Source organism: Alternaria metachromatica (genome assembly GCF_023757995.1).
Source record: "Alternaria metachromatica strain BMP 0045 chromosome Unknown scaffold_30, whole genome shotgun sequence".
Taxonomy (NCBI): Eukaryota; Fungi; Ascomycota; class Dothideomycetes; order Pleosporales; family Pleosporaceae; genus Alternaria; species Alternaria metachromatica.
The window spans coordinates 108,284-125,265 of record NW_026055521.1 but is presented as its reverse complement, the minus strand read 5'-3'; the positions used below and the strand labels follow the sequence as shown (position 1 = coordinate 125,265).

The window sequence follows — 16,982 nt, the reverse complement described above, 5'->3', positions numbered from 1 at the left end:
TCATCACCTTTGAGAACGAGCCCAAATGGACGAACACAACGCATCTCCAAAACCACGCAAACGCAAAGCGTCCAACCCCGATCCCGCGCCGCCGCGTACGCATCACGTAATCGAACACTATGCGCCATTGCCCTACAACAAATCCTACGGTCTCATGGGACGATGCAGAAACTGTTTCAAAAAGGAGAATCTCATCCTATGCAGCGACTGCAATGCTATGTTTTACTGCAGCTCCGATCATCAAGCCCTCGACAAGGCAAGCCACCAGACATTGTGCGACAGAATCCAACAACTTCACGGCCTCATCGCTGATTCTGAGATTGCGCTGAAACGTGATTCGGGAGAGGCGGGTACGCCTAAAGACCCGTTTGGGACTGCGGGTGGCAGGTTTTGGGAGTATGAAGCGACGAGGGAGTATATGTACCGGAGGAGGGATCTGCTGTATGAGCTTTATAGTGTCAATACTACAGCAGCGGTTCAGCAAGCATTAGACGAAGCCTTTGCCCTTTTACGATTGGATTCTGCAGATTATCTACAAATGCGTTGCCTCATACCCTGGCTGCTCCTCCGCCTAAAACGCGACCAAGACTGTTACGACTTCTGCAAATGGTGGGTCACAAGAGGGAACGACGAAGAACACGACTGGACATCTGAACATCTACCTCTTACCGGCGAAGACGCGTTCGAATCGGCTGGAATCTTTGAGCGGATTAGGGAACCCGGGTCCACGGCTCCTGCATCCGAGTCGTTCACGTTCCTCCTCGCCATCTTACTAGTCAAACTCCGCATGGTCTACGAGATGAAATTCCTAAAACACGGTAAAACCTCCACCGAGGTGAAAGATAGCAAAAGCACCATCATCCTCTCCATCATCGGCAGCCGCGAGAAAGAAGAATGGATACCGCTTATCCAAACGGTGGAAGACCAGGTCAGAACACTATATCGTGCTGTTGCGGGGGCGAACAAATACTTTTGGCCTGCATTCCTCAATCGAGCTGATGATGGCCTGGAGGATACACCGCCGAGGTCGGCTGGTGTGGGCGATGAAGCGGAGATGAAGATTAAGTTGAGGGAGTGTATGAATGCTTGGTTGGAGTCGCTGGGGGCTGAGGGGTTGGTTTCGGATATGGAAATGGGTATGGATCATGAGCCTTGGTGGTGCTCTAATAGGGGATAGAGGCCTGGATTCTGTGTATGACTCTTCATGACTAACTCAATTCCAAAGTGTCGGGAGTCTAACACAGCGGTACTTGAGCCACGTCACGTCACGTCACATCGCATCGCAGAGCGTGCGTACATGTACAGACAAGTCGTCCGATCTCGGCGTCGAGCATAGCCGCCCATGTATCATGCAGTTGGAATGTGACAGATGCTGGCGGGCATGCATGATGCATATACGAAGTATGTCACAGCGCATGCTGCGACGTTCACGTGAGGTGTTGGCTAGGGTCGAGATGTTGTTTGCTGGATGTGACGTGCTATGTGCATGCTCTTGAGGGAATTAGTCGGGGTACATGCGATGCGTCTGCGGGGCGTAGAGGGACTGAGGTGGAATGAGGTGGTGATTTGGTATTAACATTACTGTGGTTATCGTACGTCTATAGTCGTTTGGGAATAGGTATGTAGGTATGCCTGAATTGGTGAATGGAACTCCTTCCTGCGCCTTGCCTTATGCATGTGTTTGGGACTGTTGTGTGTCTGGAGTCCGTACTGTGGTCTCAGGGTAGGCGGTAGAAGCCTAACTCCGTCGGGGCGCAACAAGCCGAAGCCTTCATGCCCTCCAACAGGCGACCATGTTCCCAGTGCATCCAGTCAAAGCAGAGCTTCGACGCCCCTCACCAGACCCCATCATCCCCAGCCCATCCTTTCTAATCCACTTCGTGCGTATCCCTATAACTCCATCATCCCCCGCCCATTGTTCATAGCACCCGCACCCGCACCCAGCGGCCCATTCGGCGTAATCCCTGTATCGATACCCCCGGTTTTAGGTACTGAGTTACTCGAAAGCGAATCGTGGTTTCCAGATAGGTAGTAGAACATGCGGTTCGCGATGATGGTGAGGTGTTCGGGTAGGTACAGCGACGCGGCGATTATGAGGAGGGAGAGGAGGAGGAAGAGTACGGAGTCTGCAAAAACCACATCGTTAGCAACTGTCCTAAAGTAGTACCAAAGGTCGGTGTGGGAGGAGAGCGACGTGGATAGGGGCGGTGGCTCATCTCCAAGAACCGAGTTGAGGATGCGATTTGATGCGGTAAAACAGGATATTTATGACGTACTGAAGATAAACTTCTCGGTCGACGTCAACATGTACAGCGAGAATGTGACTTCATATTGATAGCGCTTGCGCTGGAACCAGCGGAGGAGGGCGGATGGGTACAGCATTGCGGCGACGAGGAGCGTGGATGCGCTGGCTAGGAGGAGGATGGCGGATAGCGTCGTCGTGTCAATCATAGAACCTTTCGGTATGTGTCGTCGTGTTTGCGCGTGCAAAAGGTGTATATGAAGGTGGAATTGGAGGGTTAATGTGTCTGGGCGCAAATGTTGGGAGCGGTGGATGACGGGGGAGATGAAGGGTTCAGGGACGGCGGATTCGGAGCAGGGATGGTGCGATTGCCTGATTAAGATCGGGAGCGGGTGGTCTAGCGCGTGAGCTGCATGGCATCATCGACGACCACGAGTGCGAGAAGTTTCTACACTGGACCAGCGATGCCAATGCTGTTGCAATGCCTCCGCCATGCAGTATCCCTCCCTAACACACACCCAACAATGCGCCTCCTCCCCGCCCTCCGCTTCCGCCCCAATGTCCCACTTATCCGCACCGCGCACCTCTCCACCTCTCCATCCCTCAACAATGGCAAATCCCTCCCGCCCCGCACCCCCCTCCTCGACGCGGATCTAATCGAGAACTTCCTCAAAGGCTCCGGCCCGGGTGGGCAAAAGATCAACAAAACCTCCTCCGCCGTTCAGCTCAAACACATTCCCACTGGTATCGTAGTCAAGTACCAGGATACGCGGTCAAGAGAGATAAATCGAAAGATGGCGAGGCGGATTCTGCAGGAAAGAATTGAGGAGATGGAGTTGGGGGAGGGGGCGCGGACGAGGGTTAAGGCGAGGGAGAAGGCGAAGAAGAAGGCGAGTAGTGGGAAGAAGGCTAGGAGGAAGTATAGGGCGCTCGCGGGGGAGAAGGATGGGGGTGGTGAGGAAGGGGAGAGTGGGGAGGTAGTGGATGGGATTGAACAGGGGGAAGAAGTAGAGGACAAGGTTGAGGGTGCTGATAAGAGTAAGACGGTTGGTGGTTGATGATATTCTTGATCCACGGCTACGATACAAATCCCAAACTGCGCAGCACGGTGCTACGAGCATCGACGATGAAAGGTATATCGGCACGGAGAAGCAAAGCCGCCAAGCGTGTTCCCCGCGAGGAGACGCCGAGCCCTGGAGATATGGCGACGATACATGTAAAAGTTGTAAGGCTTGGGGACGGCGACACTTGCAACCGGAAGGCAGTGGAAGAAACGGGGACAGGTGAACGCAGCGTCACTCTGATATGGTCTTCACTCGCAATCTGACTGGAACTGCGAATGGACTAGCGCAAGGCCTCTACCTAGGTACGCTGTTTCGATCACGCCTTTCCAAGGTTGCCTTGAGCGCGACTTCCTCGCTGTCGTATGTAATCACCTGTCTCGATAAACCCTGCTATTCTACACCAGCTTCTTCAGTTCCAATCTCAACATGAGGTTGCTCAGCAATGTTGCGTCCCGCCGCTTCGCCGGTATCACAACGACCCGAAAGCTCTCAAGCACTTCCAATGGCTTTATGACAAGGCCTGGCGCGAATCTCAACATCGGCGCCCACGGTGGAGGCCATCGGTATCGCAACTTCAGTACATCCAACAAAGCACTTGGTGGTTTCGCTTTCAACCCGTTCACCAAGACACTTCCGTTCCGCAAGCCACTTCCGTTCTTCAGCGCGAAGTGCCTCGAAATCAAAGACGCAGACTTCGCATGGTTCACGGCCCTCAACGTCGCCGTCCGTACCCAGAGGAACAGGGTCTACCTGTCACATCCCGACTGCACCCCGCGTCTCGTTTTGCACGACTACCAACACACCCTACGTGTCGTCGCCGACGCCGAGTGGATTCTGCGGAAAGAACGGAGGACGCATCAATGGGCTCGGGACATTGATTCCACACTTCTGTGGGTATTATGCATGACCCACGACATCACCCACGATATGAGTGACGCATGGTATCTCTCCTCAGACGAGAAGCGGAATCAATGGCAAGTCGTACGCGAGTTCACGAGGGCAGCGGGATGCCCGCCCAATATCATCTGGCAGGCGTCTTGTCTCGCTGCCCGCCTCTCGGGTGTTATTCAATTTGATGAGCAACGGTTCACCGTCACCAACTTCTCTCACGAGCAGCCCATCCACCGCGTCTTACGTGATGCATATCATCTCCAACGACTGGGCGCTGTGGGCGTGGCTCGATATTTCTATTTCCATGGTATGGATGAAGGATACAGGGAGCCTGGGGTTGGTTTTGATGTCAGTTGTCTGCGGCATATGCACGGCGGGCAGTACGTCGAGCGGATGACGACAGAGACCGGGGCGGAAATGGCGCACCAGCGGTATATGTGGACGACAACGAAGTTTCTGAATGGGTGGGATGCTGAGAATGATGTGGGCTCTGTTGTGACGGGGCGAGGGTTTAGGTAGTGCTGGATATGTGGTGGTTCTAGTAGTATACACGGGGATGCATGGATTTCTTCTCCTTTGAAGGAGCGAGATAGTCATGACTTTGCGCGGCAATGAGACTCCTCTCCTGACTCTTCTCCTGTTTAGTCCTCGTCTTGCGCGTGAACAACCTCGCAATCTGACTCCACAATCTCACCTTCTCTTCCTTCTCCATATCCTTCGCCTTTCTTTTCACCTTGTCAAACGTCCCCTTCGCCGCTGTCCCATGCGCCTTCAACAACTCAACCACCTCCTCATTCTTCTCCGGCACTCTACAAGCTCCCCTCTCTATCAGATCCAGAATCGGGAAGCCAAGCTACCTTCCATCATCAGCCACATGCCTCAGCTCCCCCAAACAATACCTCACCAGCTCGACATCGCCCGCCACCGCCACCGCTGTTATTCCCACTACATCGCTTTCAATTCTGCAATATCAATCTCTCGTCTGCTCCTTCCTCTGCGGAGGGTACTCTACGGAGGTTTTGAAGAGGGACAGACCAGATGAGACGGCGAGGTTGTGTCGGTGCGCGGGCCAGTCTGGGGAAGCGTGTAAGACGGCTGTTGCGACGATTATTTTGTCCGTTCCGTCTGCACTCTTGGTGAAAGGCATATCGACAAATGGAGGCTGTTGAAACTCAATTGCGTCCCTATCTGACAAGTCCAGACACTTCAAATCAGCGAGCCTGTCATCGTCTTGCCATCTGCTACAGCATGCACAATCCCCTCACCCAAGGCCCACTCTCTAATACCAAAGCCAAACCCAACATCACTCTCATCTACGTATGTAGAAACCCATACCCACCCCCAAACCGCATCGCCAAGCCCCTTCCACCCCATCGCAATGTTGTCAAAGCCATGCAGCATCCCGTATTCCTCGCATGCCGCATCTCCCTTACTCAGATCTCTTACTGCCAAAAATAGCATGCCGCAGGGCCGCCCAGCGTCGCTTCCAGCCGTTAGGGCCGCAACGGCAACCCACAAAGAGCTTACTGCGTACCCCACCGCAATAACCGTAAAGTCATGCCTTGGAAGGCCTGATCGCAAGGTGTTGCCGGAAATACGATGGTAAGTGTTGGTGGATTAGTATGTGTTTTGGGGGCGAGGGATGGAGATGCGAGCGGTGGAGATGGGCGAGGGTGACGGGGCACACAGACGTCATTTCCTTATGCGGTCTGACCGGAAGTTTTGGAGATGGGATACCCCTTCCAACGCGACCGAGGCGACCGTCTTGTTCTTTACTGCGCACTCGATTAGGTTTCCCATTGTCACAGGTTTTCGCAATGCAACCCTACGCCGCACACGGCTCTCGTACGAAATCCGAGGACCCGTTGAGCGGCGAAATTGCTTTTCGTCACGAGCGCCCGCCGTGTTGCCGTTTAGGCCTCTGCGTAGTAAGCTCGTATTAGGACCGACCGGGCACACATTGTCCCAAGATCGACACCAGGATACGCTGTCGAGTGGATCTTAGAGCGTAGAATGAGTTTTCGTTCGTGTTGAGTGGAGCGGTGCGAGGTCGTGTTAGTGGTGTCAAGGCCGTGCGGCTGCTGCAGGTACGGGAGGATGTGCAGCGAAGGAGGCAAATGTTCTCGTATTGGTTGTGGTCTTAAGAGGGTGATTTGCCCTTGTGTATAGGCCTCACTTTACTTACTCTACAGGCCTTGGTCTTGGTCTTGGTCTTTGCTTTTCCCACGCTCGTTTATTGGGGTAAGCTTACCTTGTCGGTCCGTTCGTTTGGTCCTTCTTCGACGGTGGTTTGGGGTATACAACGCTGTTCTCTGGTTGACTTCGTCGACTGAACTCGGATTACTATCCTCAACGTCGCGATGAAGTTCCTCGTTTCTCTTACGGCAGGTCTGCTGTCTATTGGTGTGGCATCCGCCTCGCCAGCCGCGCCGCTGAACAAGAGGGCTGTTTCCACCGACGGAAGCTGCGGAGGAGCAAAGGGCTTCACTTGCAAGGGTTCTCCGTACGGCGACTGCTGCTCACAGTATGGATGGTGCGGAAAATCCGCGGATCATTGCGGAGCTACCTGCAACTCAGCATTCGGCACATGCACTGGTAGCACTACGTCAAAAGCAACTCCAGTCACGGTCAAGACTTCGTCGACACAGGCCCCGCCGCCGGCTTCGACACCGACTAAGAAGGTCTCACCAGATGCGACATGTGGTGGCACAAAGGGTTACACATGTCTGGGTTTTGCTGAAGGCAACTGCTGCAGCGCGAGTGGATGGTGCGGTTCGACATCGGCATACGTGAGTACTCACCTACGCTTTGAATGAATATATACTGATTTTTACAGTGTGGAACTGGATGCCAGGCAGGCTTCGGTAACTGTGGTAGCAATACCGGATCAGGATCTTCCACCAGCAAGACTTCCTCAGCGGCACCATCGTCAACACCATCTGGATCTGCTCTCCAATGCTTGAACGGAAAGGATGTGCCGTACAAGATGACCTCGGATGCCGAGTACTCTGAGCTTTCCGAGCCCTACAACCTGCGCGTACCTTTCAAGCCAGCCGTCATTGTTCTTCCCACCACCAACCAGCACGTTCAAGATGCCGTAGTGTGCGCTGCTCAAGCTGGTCTCAAGGTTCAGGCCAAGTCCGGCGGTCACTCTTACGCAAGCTTCAGCTCGGGTGGCAAGGACGGCGCTATGCAGATCAACCTCCAGTCTTTCCAGACCATTCAACTCGACAAGGACTCTGGAATTGCAACAGTCGGAGGAGGTGTTCGTCTGGGCAACCTAGGTGACGGTATCTACACTCAAGGCAATGCTGCCGTAGCCCAGGGTACCTGCCCCGGTGTCGGTATCGGAGGTCACTACACACACGGCGGCTACGGCCACACTTCCCGCCACTGGGGATTAGCCATGGATCAAGTTGTCGGAGCGGACGTCGTCCTCGCCGATGGATCTCTCATCAAGGCCTCATCCACAGAGTCCCCCGACATCTTCTGGGCCATCAAGGGCGCAGCCGAGTCCTTCGGCGTCGTCACAAAGTTCTACCTCCAGACCCACGCCGCACCCGCCAGCATCACGTACTTCGAGTTCGGCTTCACCGGCATCCACGACTCCAAGAGCGTGTGGACAAACACCTTCATGCACATCCAGGACGTCGCCAAGAACGCGTCCGTAGTCGACAACCGCGTCTCCTTCGGCATCTACCTCGACAACTACGGCGGCTACAGCCTCAGCGGCGCCTTCTTCGGCAGCGTCTCGGAATTCAACGCACAAGTCAAGCCCGAGCTGCTCCGCAGTCTCCCCAACCCCAGCGCCACCGTCCAGTCCATGGCCTGGTACGACTACATGGTCAAGGTATCCGGCAAGACCAGCATCAAAGAGCCTCTAACCGGGTATGACGAGCACGAGGACTTCTTCGCCAAGTCCGTCACCGTCCCTGAATCTACGGGCCTTACTTCCAACGCTCTGGACGCGCTGTACGATTACCTCCAAACAGCCGACGGAACAGAATACTACATCATCATCAACCTCTACGGCGGCCCTGGCTCCGCTATTAACAGCAAAGACACTGAGTTCGCTGCCTACAGCGACAGGGATAGTCTGTGGGTGCTGCAGAACTATGGGTACGGAGGTGATTCCATGGAGTTTATCAATGGCATTAATAGTGCTATTATCGATGCGCAGCCGCAGACGTCGTTTGGCGCGTATTTGAACTATGTTGATCCTAGTTATGATGCTGCGACGGCGCATAAGCTTTATTATGGCGATGCGGTGTATGATAGGTTGGCGGCGTTGAAGCAGAAGGTCGATCCGAAGAGCGTGTTCTGGAACCCTCAGGCTATTGGTACGTAGGAGTGGGGTGGTTGATGGATGTGGATGGGTAGATAGGTGTTTGGGCGTTTTTGCATGGGAAGAGCTCCTCATGTATGTTGGGTTATGTATACGTTTATGGTTGGTTTGGTAATAAATCTATTGCAACATTCAAGATCACGTCCACATTCTCCTACATGAATATCTACAAGTGACGCCGCTGCATTAATCCTCCGTCTTGACCACAGGTCCCTCTGCTTTAACCGACTGATCATGAAGCTCATGCACAGTGTTTGCTTCCATCTCGTACCTCAAAGGCAACACCCCAGGCACAACCGCAGGCTTATCTTCCAATTCACTTCCCAACTGCTCAAATCCCTTCCTATGCGGCTGACCCATCTCCAGTACATGATTCGATGGCGCTTCGTAGACGTCTTCGCTAGGATTCTGACCATCTCTATCGGGCTCGTACTGTTCAATTTCGGTAGCTGGTAATTGGTGTGACACTCTTCTTCTCTTTCTTTGATGGCGGCGAAAGAGTAGCCAGCCTGCTGCTATCCCGAGGGCGAGCGTGGCGGGTATAGCTATGCCGAGACCGATTTTGTGGCCGAGTTGGAAGTCGTTGTGCATGTGCTGGTGGACATTTTGGTCGTGAGGGTTCGATGGATCTGCGATGGTGCTTGTCGGAGCGTTCGCGGTATCGCTGGTCGGTGTGCTCGCCGAACCTGTACCCGATTCCGTACCTGACGTGCCGGAGACTCTTGAGGCCGACGTCGAAGCCGATGCTGAAGCTACAGTTGACAATCCTTCTGGTGACCAAAACGACCGCGTCGACGAAGTAGGAGAACCCACCGCCGAAGACGAAACACCACTCCCCGCGATAAACCCATCCACAATATTAAAATACTGACTAGTATCCGAATCCCCAGCCACCGAAAAAACACTAAGAAAGAACAGCGTCGACTCCTCCAGCCTCGCATTTGTCTTGACTTGCCACAGGTAACTCGTTCTATTCACGATACTTGCTGGTTTTTACAGGTTAGCTTTGCTTCTGTGAATAAGCTTGGAAGTCACGGAACGGAGCGTCTTTCCTCTAAGCATGATGAACTTACGCATGATGAACTCGCCGTCGCCGGTCTGGTCTTGGCCGAGTGTTTTGACTTGGTGCAAGACTAGGTCGTAGGGCCCTGTTTCGTCGCCGGGATACCATTGGATGTTTATGGTGTAGTCTTGCTTGTAGGTGGGCGGGTTGCTGAGGCCGCCGTCTGTGCCGTGGGTTGGGGGGTTGATGAATTGGATGCCGAGACTGGAGACGCGGGGGGATAGTATGGCTAGCAAAGCATATGCTTTTAGACAAGTCATATCGAACTGGATCGATGCCAATGATTAGATGATTGCGAGATTGATGATTCCGTAGCAGTACTTGAGTGGAACGAGGGATGGTAAACAGCGAGTGACAAGAAACACACGCTGGACGAGATCAGGAGCTGGCAACTGTGCGAAGCAATCGCATGTAGTAACATGGCTCAGACTCCACTGCTCTCATTCCTCTTGTTCCAGCAGCGAGAGGCGTAGGGTGCAACAGCGCCTTGCCACGATGCGCCCCTCGTGCTGAAACTTCTTTGTACTCATCGGTTTTGGGTGTCAGCCCAGGGTCGACTTGATGCAGCCGCCATGATAACTGAAGCAAGCCATAAAACACTGGAGTATGAATACGAGAAGTACAAGTGAACGTGTTCCGAAGCCGAGATATGTTCGCACGGGGGTCCAACAGCTGAAAGGGTCCCCAACATTAGCCGTGATCTTAGATCATCAACCCCAACAGACCCATGTATCAGCGCTACCGTGCCACATCAAGCGAGATGTGATAACAGAAAGTTCAGCGCCACACCCAGCGCTCCGTGAATAATTAGAAGTGTAACCGCCCCTAAAAGTCTGTGAGCTGCAGGTACCGGTCTCACTGCGGCGTTCGCCCACCATTTGTATAAGGATCGCCCCTCCGTGGCGCTTTGCGATCTCGTGCCCTCCTCTTTGTCCTTCCCCTTTTGTTGGCTTTTCCCACCATGTCACTGTCGCTACCCAAAGTCTTCAATCATTACACACTGATCGCGCTATGCACATTAGCGTTGGTTTACCACTTTCTCTCCATACAGGACCACTTCACTGTCCGTGCGCCGGGTACGCCCGCGATAGCGCAGCCACCCCAAAACGGCGGGTTTCCTAAACGCATTTGGTACAAGTTGGGGCCTAATGGCCTTTCTGATGAGACGCGAGCTTGGACCGATAGCTGTGTCAATAGCAATCCTGACTACCAAGCACACTTCTTGACGGACGACGACGGCGATGAGTACGTTCGTAAGACCTTTGCGGAGTCCCGACCGGATATCGTCGACGCCTACCTCGCGTTACCCGTCCCTATCTACAAAGCCGACATGCTGCGCTATGTCTTGCTGTGGAACGAAGGCGGAATCTGGTCCGACCTAGACGTCTCGTGCGAAGAAGGCGTATCCATGGACGAATGGGTACCAGCCGCATACCAAGGAATCGCTTCACTAGTCGTAGGCTGGGAGTTCGATCAAGGCTGGCCCGGCGAATATGTCCGCGAATTCGCCAGCTGGACGATAATGGCCAAACCGCGATCGCCGCACATGATGCAGGTCATCGACGATATCCTTCAGACACTGCGAGACAAGACGGCGGAGCATAACATTTCGATCCAAAACGCGACAATGGATATCATGGGGGATGTTGTTGATTTTACGGGTCCCCGGCGCTTGACGCGCAGTGTGTATACGAGCTTGGGGAAGATACTTGATAGGGAGATTGACGCGCGCGATATGATGGAGCTTGTGCAGCCGAAGCTGGTGGGCGATGTCTTGGTCATGCCGGGCCGGTCGTTTGCGGCGTCTGCGAATACGTATAAAGAGGAAGAAGAAGAGCTTTTGCCGCCGAAGCTGGTTACGCATCACTACGCTGGGACCTGGAAGAACGACAATGGGGGCGAGCAATAGAGAAAAACAATTTGGAAGGCTTTGAAAGAACACCAGAAATGCATCCATGAGTATGGTCGTGGAGTGATGGAGACGCTTCCATTACGCTGCCTGATCATGAGATATCTGGTCATTGTCGATTTGTTACATGCTTTCCCAGGATTCCACCGCCGTCTCCAACACCGGTATCTCATTCGAACAGCAAGCTCGAGAAATACTCGACCATATCGGCCGCGTTGATGGATATTTTCACTCTGGCTGTAACAAGTCCTCCCGCGCGCGATCGAGACACGACTGGGCTGACCTATTCGTACCGATTAACCATCCGAGTCCTTTTGCTATATCTCCTGTTCCTTGCCTTTCTCCCACAACATGGTGTTGTACTCAGGCATGGACATGCATTAAAGGATGAACGCCCCTGCCATTGCAGCCCAATTTGTTCCCTCCATTAAACCGACGAATCGCGAGCTCTAGACCTGGACCTTTATAACAATCGAAGACGAAGACTTCTTCCTTGTCGAGATTTGCATAAATCTCTACACCAGCCATCAGTGGGTACCACGCGCCTCCATCGACCTTTGCAGCTTCGTAGCGGGCTTCGCGGTTGACGAAGAAGAGCGAAGGGTAGCCACGGAACGTATATGCGATAATCTTTCCTTTCTCCTCATGGATGTTGACTTGATTTTCGAGGTCGATGTGGGCGATGCCGAGGTCTTCTAGCTGGTCGTGTACCGCGATAGCCCATACTGTGGCGCGGAGTTCTGCAGGCAGGCGGGAGAAGGGGTGGAAGGTCCGTGTAGCGGGTGTGTGCGACCATTCGGACGCCCGAGGGAACCGTTCTAGCTGCACTTCACATTCGTCATACGAATCGCTCTCATCGCCGTTCTGTGTCGCCATGGTGTTGGCGAAAATGTGTTGGTGGGAAGGCGGAACAGTAAGACTACCTAATCTGTCCACGGTTGAGGCACTTGTTGGTTGATTGAGGGCGAATAAAGTGGGATAAGAAGAGTTGTAGAAAGTGTAGAGAATGCGAAAGCTCCGTAGCAATATAATCCACCCAACGGCCAAGGCAGATGCTCTTGCTGGGTGTTGACGTGATGCCAAGCCTTACCCATTCACCAGAGGTAGTGAATTGGCTTGCTTCGGTTTTCAGTTCGAGGTGTAGCTCTCTACATATGTCCGCTATCGAAGTCGATGTTTGAAGGAGCTCAGGGCCTAATAAAGTGAGAAAGCGACATTGCAAATGAGCAAGCAATGGCGCTGATAGAATGGTCGTGAAATATTGGACACAAGCAGGATATTCATGAAGCTTGTATACCCTTACGGTCAATTTCTAGAGATGTTAATAAGATGGGTGGATGAGAAATACTGCGACAAAGAAAGCCTTCGACTTCTTCTTTCACCCGCCAGTGAGTGTCTCGCGATACAAGAGCGTTTCGCAGTAGTACCGCGCAGACCACTCGCCATCAGATAGGCATTATATCAACCAAGAGGAACAAATGATTGTGTGTCTCAAAGCGTGGAGAGATGTTGGTATTGTCCTCCTCCCCAACCCTGCTGACGCACCCACCCGCAAAATCCCGCAGCTCCTGATTCGTCCACCTTTTCCCAGCGCCGCCAAGCCCAGCATTCCCGCGCTTTCTCTGCCGCAACAACCTCACCAGACATCACGCCAGACTTCACCCTCCCACCCGCGTTTAAACCCCCAACGAACTCGCCAAAGATGTCTGTTTCATCCTTCGGCCACCACGGCAAGACGCCCGCTGCTGTCGTAAGTTGTACCCGGTGCAATGGGGAATTGGAGGCGATGACGAAAGAAGAAGGAAGAAGCTAATGTGTGGGAACAGAGCATGCGCAGCCCGTACAAGGCTTACAGGAGTCCTTTTGGTCCTCAGTATGTATTTTCCGATATCGACGAGGCTGTGGGAGGGGCGGTGGGAGGGTTGGGACTGGGTTGGGGAGGTGTTGGGGAGGTGTGGGAAGAGGAGGATCGGTTGCGACGCCTCGATAGGCGGCGGTATAGGCCATTGGACACCATACCTACGACCGAAACACGCACGGAAAAGAGGAGGAACAACCCAATTCACACCCGCGCCACCGGCCACACGATCCACGCCCATCGCAACCTCGAAGCTCCAGACACTAACATACAACCACAGATACACCATCCCGAAGAACTACCACGGCCTCACCCTTAAGCAAGCCGCGAAATAGTACGTCTCCCCCCATTCCTCCCATACCTCCCTCCACCTCTCCATACATCCATCCATCCACCCATCCACCCATCCAACACAAACTAACACCCCCACAGCGGTGGCCTCGCCGCCGGCTTCGGCGGTGTAGCCGGCTTCTTCGCCCTCTTCTTCTTCGCCGAAGTCCCCAAGGTGCGCGACGACATCATGAAGAAGATTCCCATCCTGGACAAGTTCTTCACGGTCGAGATACCGCCTGAGGATAACCCTTTCTGAGCGAGCTCCCGTTTACGAGATCGGTTGGGAGGATGTATAATATGGGGACAATTGGCATTGCAGACAGGGAAATAGACCGCTTTTGTCTTTGTTATTACAGTGCTTGGGGTGACTGTTGTGATGATGTGGCGTACTTATGGCGTGAATTTGTTGATGGCTTGATACGTGCTTTACCGTGTCTTGATCCACGATCTGCTCAATTGCCAGACATCACCACAAGCTCGTTGATGCCGTATGATAATTGGCCATTCAGAGCTTCAAGATATTTGGTCATTGCTTCATTTTCGCGTGACTCGCACATCTATCAAGATGCTATCATATGCCATTCCATCTACCACTTTCCCCAGCTACCCTCTCAATCCCCCAGCAAAGCTTAGTTCGTCGGCAGCCTTCCAACAACCTCAGCCATCTCCTCGTCAGTGTAGATCCTGAAGCCCTTGTCCTTGGTCACACTAGCCAACTGCACATTCTTGCTATCCAGCTTCTCCTCCATGACCTGCTTGAGCGTCTTGAGCGTGAGCACCTCGGCCTCGGGGAGCGTGAGCGACTTGTGGAATTCGTTCTGGAGTTCGGCCTGCGCGCCCTCGGAGCCGGAGCCGATGGCTTTGGCGTCGTAGCGGTAGAATGTGCCCGAGGGTTCGGCGTGGTAGCTGGGAGTGTTGTTAGTTTGGAATCCCAATCCTAGAGCTAGAGCGGGGGATGTTGTAGGAGAAGACATGATAGGAAGATGGGAAGAAGTGACATACAGACTCGGACCATCCTCATCATAACCCGCAATCAGCAGCGCGACACCAAACGGCCGACTCATGATGCTCTCCTCGCCCTCAGCACCCTCACCAAACCTCAGCGCCAAATCACATATCGCCTGCGTGCAGCTCTCAACGCGAAGTGGCTCGGCGTAGTTGAAAGCGTGGTTCTGGCTCTCGACACGCGCGTGCTCGATCATGCTGCGGGCATCGGCTTGCAGTCCCGACATGGCACATCCGATGTGGCGGTCGATTTCGACAATCTTCTCTACGGAGCTGGTCTCGAGGAGCGTGGAGGTGACGCGCTTCTCTACGCCGAGGATTACGCCTTCGCCTGTTGCGACCTGTGGGGTGTGAGTTTGGGATTTGCTTGGAAGTAGGGATGGCAGAAGTTATGGACGTACGCCTATTGCTGTTGAGCCGAGCTTGATGGCTTCGAGCGAGTACTCTACTTGGAAGAGACGGCCTTCGGGCGAGAAGGTGCTGTGGATTTGTGAGCGGGCGGGCTTATAGTGGGAGGCGCGGGGTGGACGGACTTGATACCACGGTCTAGAGGTTTAGTTAGTATAGATTCTGCTGTATAATTGTTTTAGAGAGCTTACCATATTCGCTTCGTGCTATGAACTGCTCATGTTAGTACAAGAGCTCCAGCGGGGTTCAATGAGGCGTACCATGGCGGCTGTTTGTGCGGGGAAGTGATGAAGGTTTGTGGTAAGATATCCAGGTGGGTCTCGAACAGTGAAGTCGAGATCGGGGGCGTACGGGCGGTGGTGAGGTGTTGCGGAGTTGTGTTGGCGACTTGGATGTTTCTCTAGCTAGAGCTTCAGGCAGGCAACATGAGCCGCGCGACATCGCGCTAGGGCGGGATGCCAAGACTTCCATCTGATACTCAACTCCGCGTTCAACTTTCTCACTCTCTTAACACAACTAGCAGATACATCCAAGTCTACTGTCACAATGTTGGGTAGATCTCAGAAAGCGGACACATAAGAAGCGATGGTGGAGCTTTGCAATCGCATCCATCGACTGCCTTCTGTGGCGACATCGTCTGCCACCAACTTCAAGTGACTACTGAAAAAGTAGTTCATCTGTTCCTATCACGAAGCAATATTGCGTCTGAGGTATCGTTACGAAAGGGTTGTATCTCCGGAAGCGTTTTCCTCGCATTCAAACAATCAATTCGCTACCGCGTTCTGCGCACGTTTCTGGTAATACTCATGGAGTGCTACAATTGTGGTACTTAGATGCTGCTGAACTTTAGAGCTGTAGTTGATGTAGTCGTCGCGATACATCTGATAGAACCACCTGTATCGCAGTCCAGTCTCACCGAACTCAGGCTGTCAACTTTGACGGAGTAATCTTGGCCATACACGCCTGAGGGTAAGATAATGAGGTGTCTCAGTACCAGTCGCACGGCCAGGTAAAGTCAAGTGGCTTTGCAGATACCCAGCTCAACGTCAACGCAGGCATCTGCTCATCCCGGACACATCGTCCATAATTTCGGGGAGCTTCTCGTTGGGTACCGTGCGCGTGGCTAGAATCCCGATAGAACACGGGAATGTCTGCAAGCGACCTCACAGCCACGATGTCCACCCGTTATCTTCCAGACTCGTCGATGTCGCAAAGTGCTCCGAGTGCCTAATCGAATAACCAAGCTTCCATCGACATATCGAAGCTGTGGTAGGGGTAAAGCTTAGCGTTCCAATCGTAGCATTGGCGCATGTAGCGCCGGGTCGAAACGGTCCCCAAGACACCAAACCGCTGGAGTAATTCTCCACATCCTCTACCTTTCCAACATCAACTTCGCTTCTTTGCCTGAACTTCAAATTCTTGCCTCCCGCATCCGCGGATCGAAAGCCGATGATGCGCGTCATAGCTCGGATCGAAAGTGCCTGGCGTCGGCACCGTTTCTCCTGAGTTCGGACCAGCAGCGCTATCCACGTCACCACAACCTGGAATCTCGGCCTGCGACCATGATGGATGGTGCATCCGGTGCTGTCAACAACGAGCTCATAACCACGGTAGTGCGCAACGCCAACGGATGACACGGGGACATGTGTCTACCATACACACGCGTGAGGATGTCGCACTCGTGTTAATGGGCAAACTATTGACCTGATCAGCCACACATGTGTCGACGATTTTCGATAAATCCGCGTGTGCCATGTTGCACGCTCATCATGAGATGTGCAGCTCATCTCCCGCGGCGGGGATGATGTCGATGCTGGGTTATTTTTATCCGGATACGACCCTATACCGGGGCTTGACGTCGCTG

The 16,982-nt window shown here is 53.5% G+C and overlaps 8 protein-coding genes across 8 annotated transcripts; 5 read left to right on the top strand and 3 right to left on the bottom strand.

Annotated features, from left to right (window-relative positions):
• Nucleotides 1-25: 25 nt before the first annotated feature.
• J4E83_009125 (uncharacterized protein) lies at nucleotides 26-1,177 on the top strand (the record flags this gene model as incomplete). The annotated part of the gene is made up of 1 exon (XM_049336017.1): nucleotides 26-1,177. One exon carries the CDS (start codon nucleotides 26-28, stop codon nucleotides 1,175-1,177), a length of 1,152 nt encoding a protein of 383 aa, XP_049184833.1.
• Nucleotides 1,178-1,890: 713 nt separating this feature from the next.
• Nucleotides 1,891-2,382, bottom strand: J4E83_009124 (uncharacterized protein; the record flags this gene model as incomplete). The annotated part of the gene is made up of 2 exons (XM_049336016.1): nucleotides 1,891-2,126; nucleotides 2,277-2,382. 2 exons carry the CDS (start codon nucleotides 2,380-2,382, stop codon nucleotides 1,891-1,893), a joined length of 342 nt encoding a protein of 113 aa, XP_049184832.1.
• Nucleotides 2,383-2,766: 384 nt separating this feature from the next.
• J4E83_009123 (uncharacterized protein) lies at nucleotides 2,767-3,300 on the top strand (the record flags this gene model as incomplete). The annotated part of the gene is made up of 1 exon (XM_049336015.1): nucleotides 2,767-3,300. The coding sequence occupies one exon, from the start codon at nucleotides 2,767-2,769 to the stop codon at nucleotides 3,298-3,300; it is 534 nt and encodes a 177-aa protein (XP_049184831.1).
• A 432-nt stretch (nucleotides 3,301-3,732) lies between these two features.
• On the top strand, nucleotides 3,733-4,716 carry J4E83_009122 (uncharacterized protein; the record flags this gene model as incomplete). Its single annotated transcript, XM_049336014.1, has 1 exon — nucleotides 3,733-4,716. The coding sequence occupies one exon, from the start codon at nucleotides 3,733-3,735 to the stop codon at nucleotides 4,714-4,716; it is 984 nt and encodes a 327-aa protein (XP_049184830.1).
• A 1,841-nt stretch (nucleotides 4,717-6,557) lies between these two features.
• J4E83_009121 (uncharacterized protein) lies at nucleotides 6,558-8,545 on the top strand (the record flags this gene model as incomplete). The annotated part of the gene is made up of 2 exons (XM_049336013.1): nucleotides 6,558-6,986; nucleotides 7,034-8,545. 2 exons carry the CDS (start codon nucleotides 6,558-6,560, stop codon nucleotides 8,543-8,545), a joined length of 1,941 nt encoding a protein of 646 aa, XP_049184829.1.
• A 2,021-nt stretch (nucleotides 8,546-10,566) lies between these two features.
• Nucleotides 10,567-11,514, top strand: J4E83_009120 (uncharacterized protein; the record flags this gene model as incomplete). The annotated part of the gene is made up of 1 exon (XM_049336012.1): nucleotides 10,567-11,514. The coding sequence occupies one exon, from the start codon at nucleotides 10,567-10,569 to the stop codon at nucleotides 11,512-11,514; it is 948 nt and encodes a 315-aa protein (XP_049184828.1).
• Nucleotides 11,515-11,877: 363 nt separating this feature from the next.
• J4E83_009119 (uncharacterized protein) lies at nucleotides 11,878-12,390 on the bottom strand (the record flags this gene model as incomplete). Its single annotated transcript, XM_049336011.1, has 1 exon — nucleotides 11,878-12,390. One exon carries the CDS (start codon nucleotides 12,388-12,390, stop codon nucleotides 11,878-11,880), a length of 513 nt encoding a protein of 170 aa, XP_049184827.1.
• A 1,944-nt stretch (nucleotides 12,391-14,334) lies between these two features.
• PUP2 (proteasome component pup2) lies at nucleotides 14,335-15,381 on the bottom strand (the record flags this gene model as incomplete). Its single annotated transcript, XM_049336010.1, has 6 exons — nucleotides 14,335-14,611; nucleotides 14,708-15,051; nucleotides 15,112-15,190; nucleotides 15,244-15,256; nucleotides 15,310-15,331; nucleotides 15,379-15,381. The coding sequence occupies 6 exons, from the start codon at nucleotides 15,379-15,381 to the stop codon at nucleotides 14,335-14,337; spliced, it is 738 nt and encodes a 245-aa protein (XP_049184826.1).
• Nucleotides 15,382-16,982: the final 1,601 nt, after the last annotated feature.